General features: G+C 36.9%; 1 protein-coding gene across 8 annotated transcripts in view; it reads right to left on the bottom strand.

The window, feature by feature from the left end:
* LOC128871847 (chloride channel protein 2) overlaps positions 1-15,126 on the bottom strand; it is a 158,969-nt gene that overhangs the window by 33,832 nt on the left and 110,011 nt on the right. For all 8 annotated transcript variants that reach the window (XM_054113956.1, XM_054113957.1, XM_054113958.1 and 5 more), the window contains 3 exons: positions 13,995-14,102; positions 7,917-8,082; positions 3,557-3,685 (listed from right to left, as the gene is read on the bottom strand). In XM_054113956.1, the coding sequence (XP_053969931.1) occupies positions 3,557-3,685; positions 7,917-8,082; positions 13,995-14,102 (403 nt within the window). The remainder of the gene's footprint in view (positions 1-3,556; positions 3,686-7,916; positions 8,083-13,994; positions 14,103-15,126) is intronic.

Here is a 15,126-nt window from a genome sequence, read left to right as displayed (position 1 = left end):
ATCTTATTTTTGTGAAAGAGACAAATGGTAGACTTTCCACCGAACATAGATTTTAATATTGTTCTTTGTCTATAATTTAAAAATTATTTTCTTTACATACTATACCTAATAAAGAATGTTGTAATAAATTAGTTTCGCTAGTTACACCATTGAAGTAAAGTAAGTAAGTACGAAAATCAAACAAATAATTTTATTATGAAATTTAATTTATGTATGTAAAAGCATGTAAGTATATAGGTAAACATGTATGTATTACGAATATTCAGCTATTACTACTAGTCTACGAACATCTAAACGCGTTTTATCCAATATTTACTTTAATTCAATGACAATAAAAAATAGTGAAAGTTACAACGTAAGTAGTTAAGTGTAAAACAAAACAAATAACCGTTTAAGTTCATACTCTATATACAAGATAAGATATTGCACATATGTAGTTATGAAGGTACCTCTCAACAAACACAAGCAAAAATAATCTCCGACGTTTGATAAACCTTTATAATAGGTACACATATAACTACAATATCCACGTTTTCGAGCTTAACTCCCAATCCGGAATTAAAAAGCGAGATTAACTATCACAATTTCTCTCCCGTATTCTGAGATTAGGAGTGACGTAAAAAGAAGTAAAAACTAAAAAAAATAGCTGCCGGCAAAGAACAGAGGTTCTTAGATATAATTCCAATAAAATTTGTATGCTAAGAAAAACCTGTCAAAACAGTATTGACAACTGATTGTCAATTTTGCCGGCAATCTGCCATAAATGAACGGGTAGATAAATTTTTGTGGATTTATTGCCAATGACTGCACGTGTAAAACTTACTTTTAGTTCCCATGTTAAATTTCAGCAGTTTCCTTTTCATTTGATAGTAACAATTTTCTCTAACCTTGTGCTGAAGTTGAGAAATATTTGAGAAATCATTAACAACTTCCTGACGGTACTTCGCGGCAATTTTATTGTATACATAATATTTTATGTAAAAAAGTGTGGGTCTTGTTTATCTTAGCTATTTTTGATATACTTACTATTAATAAGCTATAAATATGAAATTAAATTCATTAATGATATGAAATTATATTCCTAAATACGCGTTGTTTCCGTTGACTCCTAAATAAAGAAGAAAGATAATAAGAAGAAACGAAACCAATACTTTACTTTTCTTAAATTGGGTGTTCCCAAAAAAGTTTAAATAATTATAATATGAATGATGTTTTGGTTCAAAAAGTATCCTGCTTTTCAATTTTTTTGTTTGTCGTTGTTAAATACAGGATCCGGCACTCGAAGTGTAACATACTTCAGACCACTCGCGCATCATGATGATGATGCCCGTGCATCAGCTGTCTGTTAGTTGGCTAAATGACAGTGCAGAGTATTGTTTACAAGCGCGCGGAGGCATTTTGCCGGGAGTAAACGCGAAAAAAAGTCAGTAATGTATTTCAAGCGTAATAGTGTGATTGCGTTATATTTGGCTGGAAAATCACAACCAGCGATTGTTCGTGAGCTCGAGCACCTTAAAGTAAAAAAGGTTTTTGTTTATCGTACCATTATTCGTTACAATGATACTGGTAGCATCGCGAAACGTCATGGAGGTGGTCATTAAAAGACTGCAACGTCACGTGAAATGCTTTAAAATGTTAAGAAGCGACTTGAGCGAAATCCCCGACGAAGTGCCAATCAAATGGCGAAAGAACTGAAAATATCTCACCGTAGCATCCACCGCATACTGAAAACTGGTCTCAAAGTTAAGCCTTACAAGATCCAAAAGGCGGATGATCTCACACCAAAGCAGCAACAAGTCAGACTTGAGATAGCGAAGGAGTTGTGTTTTCTGACGAGAGCATTTTGCAAATTGAGCAATTCGTAAACTCTCAAAACGATAGGGTTTATTTGACCGAACGTTCATACGAGAATTTGAATCATCGATTGGCCACCAGGAGGCAGCACCCGGCACAGGTAACGGTTTGGGCCACTGTAACCGCAGATGGGCGCTCTCCAATCGTTTTCGTCGAGCCTGGCGTCAAGGTAAATACGAAGTATTATCGGGAAAGTATTCTGAAGGTTGCTTTGAAGCCGTGGGGAGACAAGCATTTTGATGGCATACCATGGACGGTTCAACAGGACTCGGCACCGTCTCACGAAGCTCGAGTAAACCAAGAATGGCTAAAATACAACGTTCCGAACTTCAGAACGTCCACACAATGGCTTTGAAATTCACCAGACGCGAATTCGATGGATTATTCCCTTTTGGGCCATTTTGAAAAGCAAGACCTGAACTAATAGATTCACCAGTCTCGAGGCGTTGAAAAAAGCCATTGTCCGCGAGTGGGCCAAAATTCCTGCAAGTCACATTCGGGCAGCTTGCGATTAGTTTCTGGACCATCTCAAGGCCATAGTCAAGGCAAAAGGTGGTCATATCGAGCATAGGTAAATTTATTCTTAATTTTGTATTATTTTCATATATTTTTTTTACTTTGAATTGATTAATTTTTTTTAATTATTCGAAGTTACAACCTCGTGAATCTGAACGGTTAACTTTTTATAAATATTTGCATAGTTCACTGGAATTAATTTTTTTTTAATTTTTCAACCCCTGAAAAATCGTGTTTTTGCTGCAAAGCGGTTTTCTTATCGAGAAAATTTTTTTTTGAGTAAATAAACCGTTCAGATTCAATAAAAAACATTTTTCTGCAATAATCATTTAATTTTTTTGATTTCGGTTGAGCTGCTGATGCGCTACCGTGATCACCGGAAGCCTCTTCTAAAAAACGGCGTTTTGGGGGAGGGGCGATATCAACAATAAATAATAAAAATTTTTAAAATAAAAACACAAAAATGTATTCTTCGAGAGTTACCCTTCAGTATGATATATGCCTCATTTGAATAAAAGTTCTAAAACATATTTAAAAAAAATTATGACAATCGTCCATTTTTTCGGGCTCACACGGTTCATATATTTAAGGGGTTATATATGAACCTTGTGAGTCATTGAAAGTATTAACTGAAACAAGATTTTTTTTAAGCAAAAAAATTATTTAAAATTATTTCATTTGATATCAATTGGAGAAGTCCTTAATTACTAAGCAATTACTTATTTCTTAACTCAATATATCCGTTAAAAATTCGCTTGTTGAGATGCTGTTAAGAATTTACGTTGGAGACTAGAGAAAACTATTTCATATCAAATGTATCTGAAATTTATATCAAATGAAAAGGTTTGTTGGGCTACCACTCGCACTTGTTGGCGAAAATATCGCAGTACTACAATAAATCATCGCTAATTAAAAAGACCAGACTTTAGAAAAAAAGGAACAGAATTACTCTTATTTGTGTTTGTTATACGTTTATACGAATGTATAAATAGGTTTATTGACTGGTAAACAAGCGTGAAAACTTTGCTGTTTTTATATACTATGTATGTAAGCTAGTAATTTCGCAATTATATACATATACATAAATAAGTACGCACTTGTTATTGATAATATGCATGTTATATACTATGTTAATACATGGAATGTTTGCTATGAAAAAATTCTACTGATTCTTCTACCAACTCACCTATACTCTGTGGCGCAATTAGATGCACGAAGCCGGCTGAGAAAAGTATCAAACAAACCGGCAAAGAGACCCAGGCTAAATATTGTGTAATCGGCTGTGATGTGAGATCGCGATACAGCCAAACCCGCGCTGCAGAGGAAAGAAATGGATATGATTAAAAGCGGTGTTGAATAGGTTATTAAATATAATAATTAAGCACAGCAGCATGTAATTAAAATAAGTAGGCGTGTACTTTAGTTCGAACGGTATCAAATTGTTACACCTACCTCATGTTTGTAACGATAACGTAAATACGTATAACGGATACATACTCTACCTAAACTCATTATATTATATGTATATCGGCATATATATAAAATTGTACGCTTTTTATGATTTACTTATTACATTATACATATATTTATTATGAAGTATGATGCACTTTATGAATATTTTAACAATATGGAAATCTGTAACAATTTTCCATCTCTCTGGATCCTCTCTGATTAGATAGATATGTTGATAGACGTTCAAACTTCGACCTTAAAATCTTGTGTACCCTCTAATTTTCTCAATACCCCACCCAAAGTCAGTTCGTTCATTAAAAATAGGTTGGGCTTGAGATGCTTACTTCTTCTTCTCCTTATAACTTCGCATTCGAGATACAAGTGTGATGGTGTTTCTGGAGCACTCGGGGTAATTACGTTCAAACGAATAAGTTTTTGATAGTTCATCTGTTACCATTCGGAGAACGTTGGTTCGAAGCTCGGTGAAACAACAAAATTAAGAAAGAGTTTTATCTAATGGCGGTCACCCCTCGGCAGCAATGGCAAACCTCCGAGTGTATTTCTGCCATTCGGAATCGGCTCAAAACTGTAGGTCTCTCCATTTGTGGAACAACATCAAACGCACGCCACAAATAGGAGGAGGAGTTCGGCCAAACACCCAAAGAGGGTGTAAGCACCAATTATATATGCAGTGGTCACACAATTTATTACACTAGTTTACGAATTTTCACTTTCAAAAATGGTCCTCGACCAAAAAACGTTTTTTAGACTAATTTGAGGTCGCTGAAACCAAAAATGAATTTTATTGTTTTTTTTCAAAGAACGGTTTCCGAGATATTCCGAAAAAACCTGTTTTTGGGCAATAGTGCAGTTATTACCTGCAATCTCGAAAACAGTGCGCGCCATTTCTTTGAAGTGCATACATTTCGAAAGGCACATATATAACCTACATGGCAATATATAATTCGTGTCAATGGAAGTCGTAGTTTTCGCAAAACAGCTGTTGAAAGTTAAAAAAACGCATTTTTGACGTTTTTTTTTTATTATCAAAGCTTATTAACTTTTTTTTGGAACAAAAAATTTTTTTATATCGACATAAGATAGGTTTTCTGAAAGACAATTTTGTCACCTACATTTTAAGCCTAAGTTTGTCTGAATCGACGAAAAATTGTAGAAGTTATAACAATTTCATGGTCTGTCGTATATCCTTTTGATGTATACAATACGGTTTCGAACAAAAGTAAATCATGCCATCCTGCGTATTGAGTCACGCAAAATAACTGTTCTTAGGATCACTGTAACTAAACACAATATTTATTTCATACAAATAAATATATATATATACAGGGTGCGCCATCTCGAGCTTCGGTATGGAAATATTGAATAACTTTAGCAACTAGCAAAATTGAATGTTTGTTGGTGTTTTTTTTTTTTGATATTGTCCTTTACAATCTGTTTCAACTGCACTTAGAACACAACATCCAACAAATGACCACCTTTACGAGCCACACAATATTGTGCTCTTTTTTTCGAATTTTCCATTACTTTTGCTAGCATTTCGGGTGATATTGCCTCTATTTCAGATCTAATGTTGGTCCTGAGCGCTTCCAATGTAGTGGGCTTGTTGGCGTACACTCTACTTTTTAAATAGCCCCACAAAATAAAATCCGGCGGCGTCAAATCCGGCGATCTTGGAGGCCACTCAACATCGCCACCTTTCGACATCAACCGGCCAGGGAACTTTAGCTTCAAAAAGTTCATCGTTTTGATCGCCGTGTGGCATGGGGCGCCGTCTTGTTGAAACCAGAAGTTCAATAAATTTTTTTTGCGTATTTCTGGAATCACATAGTGCGCCGAAATCCACCGATAACGATCGCCATCGACGGTTTCGCCTTCACGAAAAACCGCGGTATTTTCGATGGTATGCACGTTGAGCAAGCACAATTGAACGACCATTTTCCGCGCGTTCTTTAGGTGTAAAGTTATTCATTCATAAAATTGTACTGAATTGATGTTTCCAAATTATTTTTTCTCAAGTCCTTCTGACAATGGATAGCAAAGTTATTCAATATTTCCATACCGAAGCTCGAGATGCCGCACCCTGTATACACATATATATGTCGCAGAATAGGCTTATTTGCCCATTGTACCAATTCCAGCTAAATAAGAGCTAGGTATGAACATTGTACGTCTGTGTATATTTTTTGGTGGCACCATATTTTTGCAAGTATAAATTTGTGCACGACGACAGAGGGCTAATAAAGAATTTTGTGAAAGCTTTGGCAAAAAAACCGGAAAACACAGCCCTTAAATACTTGAAAACAAAGTTCCCAAGAATGTCAACAGAGAAAATCAAAGTGGGTATATTCGTCGGTCCACAGATAAAGAAATTGGTTAAGGACACAGAATTTCAACAATGCCTTGACAGTTCCGAAGCTAAAGCTTGGAAAACTTTCCAAAAAGTTGTTCATGGATTCTGGGGAAACAACAGGAGCAACAACGACCGTCAATTGATTCATACAATGATGAAATACTTTAAAACTATTGGTTAGTATTGTAAAACGTACATACTCCAAAATATATTTATCATATAAATTGATTGGAAAATTTACATTTAACTTTGTTTTTGTTAACAGGTGCTCGCATGTCGTTAAAAATGCACCTACTTCACAGTCATTTGGACTTTTTTCCTCCGAATTTGGGGGCTGAAAGTGATGAGCAAGGCGAGCGATTTCATCAAGATATTGCTACGATTGAAAAGCGTTATGAGGGCTTTTGGGATCAAGCAATGATGAGCGACTACTGCTGGATGCAACTTCGTGAAAATTCCGTGCAATATAAAAGAAGAAGTTTGAGAGTAAACGCGTATTTTCGACCTCAAACATAGCCAAGTCAAAAGCTGCAAAATCACACGTGTTGACTTTATGGGTCATAACTTCTACAATTTTTCGTCGATTCAGACAAACTTATAGTCTAAGATCCGGCTGCAGATTTGGTGTAGTCATCGAGTACATGCTGAAATCCACATTTTTACCCACATTTATGATTAGGAGAATAAAAATTCACCACGGTGCCAGTAGAAATGTGGCCGAAAGTATTTTTAATTAAATTATTGTTAATTGATTTTGCGGGAAAAATTTAATTAACCAAGTTTTGAGATAAAATATCGTTCGGTTTACTGCAATAGGTGCAAAGACTTAAAAAACCCGTAGTTGCCGTTGCGCGCTTGGCCGCACCTCTCCGCAGCCAGGTATAAACAGATATGATTCCGATATATTTATACATCCATAACGTATATTGATCTGTTATAGATCAAAATATAGCAAATTTTTTCTCATTATTATGATATACGGCAACCTAATTAAATCTGGCCGCAAGTTAGGGTTGCTAGCAGTTAAAGATGGGAAAAATTGAAGGTTGAGTGAGAGGAAGCTAGCGCGTAACATCACTAGTCCAACAAGGATAGCGATTGCCAGCTGTACGACATTTTAAGGCTAAGAATAAGAAAATAAGAATAATAGTTTTTAACGAAAAATACTTCGAAATTAGCACTGTATAATTTATATTATAACTATAACCTATATTTTTTTGTATTAAATTGAAATTTTACTTACTGTAAGTGTTTTGAATCTACCGAGGATTTTGGATATCATACAGAGTGCCATAAAAAAATTACAGTTTTAAAACAAAAAGATAAAGAAGAATTTGAAAATTTTTGCAAAACACTTTCCAAAACATAGAAGAATTTCCTGAATTACCCCCAACTAAAAATAACGAAATACATCGTAACATAACAAACAACGGAAACACTGAACAATTAGAAATCGACTCCGAATAAGCTAACTTTAGTATCTATTCTCCTTAACATAGTTCTCAACTGACTGCTCACACAAGTTGATTCTCTAGCTTTCTATCTCTCCATTTTCTCTCTATTTTACTTTTTTTCAATCTTATTTCATACGATCTCAATTTTGCAATGGAATCTAACAAACAGATATGGACATACGAAAATTTCTGTTAAGTTTTGTTGACAAAATGTATGTAAGTAAAAATATAAATATTTGCGCCATTGATAGAAATTAAAAAATACTCACCGTTTGTACACACATTGATGCCTTTGTCCACCACATACGATACAAATGCCATTATAACACCTAGTAGGGCTAAGAATACCCAATCCTCCCCGAGGCGCGCAAATGTCCGCTTCCATATCCATGATGAGACTTTTAGCATACGCGACGAACGTTTGCCCAGCAATTCCTGTAAATATTTCCCAGCACTGCTGCTTTATAAACGATTCGTTCATATTTAGATAAATACTACTTATATGTAAATAAATACTTATAGGTATGTACATAAAAGTACTATTGGCTACTGGCAGTATTTTATAAATAGCGCCTAAGTGTAGGCAATATAAAATGCATTAAAACTATTTATATGATATACTTATATATATGTATTTATATATAATATGTAGAAGTATAAGTAAGGAAATGAATCGTGGACTTGACGTTGTGTAGCTAAATTAAGTAACCAGCAATTACAATAATAAAAAATAATATTAATTTAATAAAAACGCAATTAGCATTAAAAATGAAGGTTACCTGATTATAGTTTGCTGATAATAAAAATAGTGAGGAACGCGCAAATAAATTGGGGAAAAATTATTCGCTCTCAGATCAGTCGAGAGTCTACGCTACTGCATGTTCGGATTTCCCTGCAAGGGAACAGGAATGTTAATTCAGAATCATTCTAAGGAATATTTTTTAGGTATTAACCAGCAAGAACAACAATATCCACAATGAAAAACTTAATTTTTCCAATAACTTTGCGCAAGATCCATTATGTTTTAGTAAATATAAAGTATTTTCGTCCTCAGATATGGAAAGTTAGTGAATAGAATACAAAGTTCTCACAACACACAGTTGCATTTTATATAGTATTGCACGTTCGCAATTCTGTTTTCCGCCTTTCTCGCGGGTAATCTAATATTAGGTTTATAAATACAATTTATGATCAACTGCTTTCGTTCGTTAGATTTTTTAGTGCACAGTACCAACGCTGGTAACGATTTCTAATACAGTAACGTATAAGTTCGAGTCAGATTGGAAGAGAGGGCTGTTTTTTTTTTTAATACAAAGAAGGTAAGTTATAAATAATAAATTGAGTTACAAATAAAAATATAAAGACTGCAAAGCTTTTATCCAAAAATGTCGAACATGGGACCTTCAGAATGGAATGACAGTAGCAGCATGACCTAGAGCACATATTTATTTCTCTCGGATATGATTAATTAATTTTAACACTAGCTCGGTACTATCGAAAAAACGTAAGCACACAGTACTAGTACTAGCTTCGAACTATGGGAAAAGGGTTACAATTACGCGAGCAATTGGTATTTCCTAGGACATCGTCGTAAAAAATTATATGTTGTTCAGAGCGCCACTGCAAAAATTCAGTTTTTTAAATAGCAACCCTATATTACATTTTACCTCACTTTATAAGAAATCTGTAAAATAAAGACACTTGGACCTTGATTTTATCTTTCACGCCTTGAACAACTTCACATCTGCATAACATATTCTGTTTTGTTTTCTTTCACTATTCAATCGAGCGCGAAACAATTTGTGCGACGACTACATGTTTTGCTGACCCCGTCATGATCACATAGGCACCGCTATTTGCCGTAGTGATTTTGCTGTAGATTGTGAACTGCTTGGGGTTAAGTGTTTGTTCTCACTGTATGAGTCTTTCTTAGGACTGACTATGACTACTATGAGAACGGCACAGGGAGTAGATATGCGCAATACAGAAGGTCATTCCAACCGTTAGTGCGTGATGAAGTCTGATGACTCCAGTAAGATGCCTTACTGTCGGATGACAAATAGAGTGATTACTGAGCTAAAACAGAACACTACGGATCTGGACTTGATCTGTCGATAACGGGCTCCTCTTCAACAGTGGCTCCCTTGAAGAGTATTAATAGGGCCACCACACAAATGGAAATGAGTACAAACCAGGATTACTCTGCACAAGGTACCCACAATTGTGGCAATCCTCCCGCTGGTTCTCCAGCGGCTTGGGCATCGGATGTGCAGGCCCAAAACTCATTCACCACCAAGACGACCAGGGCTGAAAATCAGGGCCCTGGTGGAAGCAAGCTACTGGTTGAGGATGGACACCTATTGGACGGTGCATCCTCGTCAGGCTCTATACGTAGCTCTATAGCCTCTATAGTTACTGGGCGAAAATGAGCATGGCTCATTGGAACCAGCGAAAGCAATGGAGATGCAGGTGACCCCTGCAAACCCTTTAGCTGATCCTGGGGAGGCTGCGCTAACTCATTTACGTCTCAGTGCTCTGACGCTTTCCTCTGCGAACGGAAGTAATGTGGTTAAATGGGATGCAAACCCGAAAAGTACCACTGCACTAACGGCTATAAAGAAAGCGTCTAATTCGGGAGGCTATTTGGAAGACACTGACGTGGTTATGACGTAGGCAACCCCTGCCTGTCATGTCACCACGACTGAGAAAACCAAATTGGTTCCTGTGCTGGCACCAGTCTCGGCGACTGTTGGGGCTATGGTTAAACCGAGTTCACGCTCAGGAAGTACCAGCGCACCAATGGCCACGGAACAGATGCCAGTTACAGGAGAAAATCTGTCTAATAGGCAGAAGAAGCGGCAAAGGCAAAGGAACGCGAAGAAGGCAAGAGAAACAGTAGGTATGACTACGGCTAACGTTGCTATGCGAACTGGCACTCGATCCGGAGTTGCGGCTCATGTCATCGTCCACTCCTGTAGCCGAATCTGGCAAGAGGAATAGATCTGATGATGACCCATCTGATCTGGCCACCTTGACAGATGGAACGACGGTGAGCGCACCAGTTGGCACGAGAATAAGAAAAGCAGGTAGGGTAATAAAGTGGAATCCGAAGCAAGCAACCTTAGACAACAGGTTGTAGTGACTGCAGGAGGAGCGCCTTGCAGCAATCAAGTACCTGGTAGTAGTACCAACTAAGAGCGCAGTAGCGAGCGTGAAACCGAGTCCGCCTAGTGATCCACTATTGTCCATTGGAGGTAACTATGCTGCGGCAGCAGCCAGCGGCATGATGATGGAGATCTGTGGCGATGGGCATATCCAATTGTCCCAAAAACAATTGGATTTTGTCCACAGTCAAGTCTGGGAGACGATAGGGAAATCGACAGATGTACCTAGAATCGAGCGAATGAGAAGGTACAATGCTCAAACACTCAATCGCTCGATTGGCTGACCAAAACTGTGGCTACGATGCCAGCGTTTGAAGGATGTAAGTTTGTCATTCGGCAAATGAACAAAATTCAAAAACTTGTGAGGGTGAGCATGCTGATCCCTGGGACTCCAAGAAAACCACATGCGATCATCTCTAGGCTCAATGCCCTGAACGGGAGACTTGATACGAAGCACTGGAGATCATACCACTGTACCAAAGCGGGGTCAGATCCTAAATATGGAAACTGTTCCCACTTGGTTCTTGGTGTGGATCCAGAATCGTTGAAGGTCATACGGTCGAGGTATGGAATGCGCCTATATTTGAATCTGGGACGGATATAGATACAGGAAAATGATATCAAATATTTCCTTTACGCAAATCAACTTGCAGCATAGCATATCGGCTACGGCTCTTTTATGCCACAGTCAAGGTAAACTGCTCACAAATCCTCACATAATATTAATTCAAGAAACGTGTGTGTCTAAAGGACGAATACAGGCCTTGAGAAATATAAAGTGGGGGTCTATCCTTTATAAAGAGGAAGAGATCCGTCCGCGTACGTGTATTATTATGCCGAAAGCGGTTGATTGCACTTTGTTAAAACAATTCTGCTGTCAAGACTTAGTTCCAGTAAAAATAAAGTATCAATTAGAGGGGAAAGAACTAGAGACAATTGTCGTCACGGCCTATTTTCCTTGCGACTCCATTCTCCCTCCCCCTACGTGGGAGTTTATGGAAGTTGTAAGATATGCTGAATCCATGGGGTTAGGTCTAATTGTGGGATGTGACGCAATTTCACAGAACACACTTACTGGCCTAGATTTTTCTTCAACAAAGAACTACTTCAAATTGGTACTAAATAAATTGTTGAACTAAATTCTTAGTTTTATCTAATAATAAGTTATAAGAAATGTTATCTTTTTCTTTCACTCATTGCTATGAAACTAATTTATTATAAGTTTAATTTTACTTTGATTAAGCATTATTTGATTTGCATTATTCTGTTTTCATAGGCTGTAAGAAATACTGTATTTTTTACACTATTAATTGAATAAATAAATAAATAATAACAGCTAAAATCACAACCAGCGATTGTTCGTGAGCTCGAGCACCTTAAAGTAATTAAACTTTTTGTTATCACACCATTACTCGTTACAATGATACTGGTAGCATCGCGAAACGTCATGAAGGTGGTCGTCAAAAGACAGCAACGACACGTGAAATGGTTCAAAAAGTGAAGAAGCGACTAGAGCGAAATCCCCGACGAAGTGCCAATCAAATGGCGAAAGAACTGAAAGTATCTCACCGTAGCATCCACCGCATACTGAAAACTGATCTCAAAGTCAAGCCTTATAAGATTCAAAAGGCGGATGATCTCACACCAAAGCAGCAACAAGTCAGACTTGAGATAGCGAAGTAGTTGCTTCGCTTGGACGAAAGCGGTCAATTTCCGAACATTGTGTTTTCTGACGAGAACATTTTTCAAATTGAGCAATTCGTAAACTCGCAAAACGATAGAGTTTATTTGACCGACCGTTCATACGAGAATTTGAATCATCGATTGGCCACCAGGAGGCAGAACCCGGCAGAGGTAATGGTTTGGGCAACTGTAACCGCAGATGGGCGCTCTCCAATCGTTTTCGTCGAGCCTGGCGTCAAGATAAATACGAAGTATTATCGGGAAAGTATTCTGAAGGTTGCTTTGAAGCCGTGGGGAGACAAGCATTTTGATGGCATACCATTCACACGAAGCTCGAGTGAACTAAGAATGGCTACAAAACAACGTTCCGAAATTTATAACGTCCACACAATGGCTTTCAAATTCACCAGACGCGAGTCCGATGAATTATTCCCTTTGGGCCATTTTGGAGACCAAGGTCCGAACTAAAAGATTTACCAGTCTCGAGACGTTGAAAAAAGCCATTGTCCGCGAGTGGGCCAAAATACCTGCAAGTCACATTCGGATAGCTTGCGATTCGTTTCTGGACCATCTCAAGGCCATAGTCAAGGCAAAAGGTGGTCATGTCGAGCAAAAGTAAGTTGATTTTTAATTTTGTATTATTTGTACACAGTTCATACATTGAATTGAATAAAAGTAATTTTCCAAACTAAATGTATGGCGTTTTTAATTGGTTACACTTCGAGTGCCGGACCCTGCAGAGTAGTCCAAACTCGAACTGGAGTCGATCCAGTTGGCCGAAAGGTAGCGCTTTGCGTTTCGTGGATAAAAAAACTAGCGCGATATTGAAGTATTTCAGCTTTTGTAAAGTTGAAACTTTCAGCGATAGGAACTCCATTACAAAGGATATTTTTACGTGTATTGGATGGACAGACATGGGCAATCAAGCTTTGGCAAACATCACTGAGGCACAGAAGACTTTTTATGTCGTAGCATTCTTCTTTCTGGTTCACACAAATGTTTATCTATCATATTTGACAGTTTACGAAAAAATCTTAGGCAAATGTGAAAAAGATACTAAGAAAATTAAAAAACCAGTTATTTCCAAGCTATTTCTCTATTTACAGCGGCAGTTTTTCTCTTCCAAATAAAAAATGCTCTTAAGTCACTCACAAGTCAGCGTAATTTTTCGTGTAAGCAAATTATTAAAATAACTACTAGTTACGGCAAAGTGAATTAACAAAAATGTACATTCATATGTGCTGAACTTATATATTAACATTTTATTTTTAATACAAATATTTACATTACCTTAAACAATCATATTTCTTATTCTCATTTGAATAGTTGCAGTCCGTCACAAGTACAGACATAAAAAAGTGTTTTTGGTTTTTTCGAATTAATATTATCGCATGCAAGATAGTCCAGCACGCATAATTAAAATAAAATCATTTATTCATATGTGTGCATATTATAAAATGTTAACTGAATTTGCATTTGTATGTTTTATTGTTTGTTTACCTTGTTCCGTTGTCTGTCTTCATGTTTTCTACGTTTCTCGAGTAGTTTGAGTTTTCTGGCTTCATCTTTAGCAAATTCTCCTAAATCTTTGGTATAGCGACCATACATCTGCACCAATAAAAGAGATAAATACCCGATTAGTGTTTTTGTTTGACAAAGAATATTTTAATGTCATTCATTTGACTAATCAGCTTAAGTACATATATATGCATGTATTTAATTTTAAAGTCACTAAAAACATTTACAACGTTGATACTTATGTATGTAAATGGATACCTTCTATATATAATATATTATATTTATAATATATAGTGATATATTAATATATAGTCTCAATATTGCCTTACCTTACATATACCTTACCTCGTTATTGCCCATTCATAAGACTTCACAAGTCTAATTATTTTAGTAAATTTATTAAATAACAGAGATAAGACCCATATGCCCTTGAGCGTCTCTTAAGTAATATAGGTATATATATATAATATACCTATGTATATATACAATTGGCGCGTACGCCCTGTTTTTGGGTGTTTGGCCGAGCTCCTCCTTCTAAAGGGTGGCTAAATTTCGAGGGCCGATGTTGAATGTGAACCACACCTAAACATCAACGACACCGTTGGACTTCTTTCTTTGGGGTTATTTAAAAGAAAAGGTGTGCGTAGATAAGCCAGCAAAAATCCAAGAGTTAAAGGATGAGATAATTCGGCACATTATTAGCATAGAACCTCAATTATGCTTCAGCGTTAACGAAAATTTGGACCATCGGATGGAGGTGTGCCGCCGAGGCTGCGGCGGCCATTTGGCCGATATTTTATTCCATACGTAATTGAGCTATACCAATATTATCATAATAAAGAGAAATAACAATAATTTCTTAAAAAAATTGTATTTTATTCAAAATCAGCACCGGCCCTTGAAACTGAACCACCCTTTATTTGTGGTGTGCGCCTTGATGTTGTTCCACAAATGGAGGAACATTTCAAGCCGACTCCGAACGGCTTGTTCATGGCAGAAATACTTATAAGCTCGGAGGTTTGCCATTGCCTGCCAAGGGGCGACGGCTATTAGAAAAAACTTTTTCTTATTTTGGTCTTTCACTGAGACTTACGTTCTCTCTCGTTCTACCATA

Source organism: Anastrepha ludens, chromosome 2, assembly GCF_028408465.1.
Source record: "Anastrepha ludens isolate Willacy chromosome 2, idAnaLude1.1, whole genome shotgun sequence".
Lineage (NCBI taxonomy): Eukaryota > Metazoa > Arthropoda > Insecta > Diptera > Tephritidae > Anastrepha > Anastrepha ludens.
This window is presented reverse-complemented; position numbering and strand designations above follow the sequence as displayed.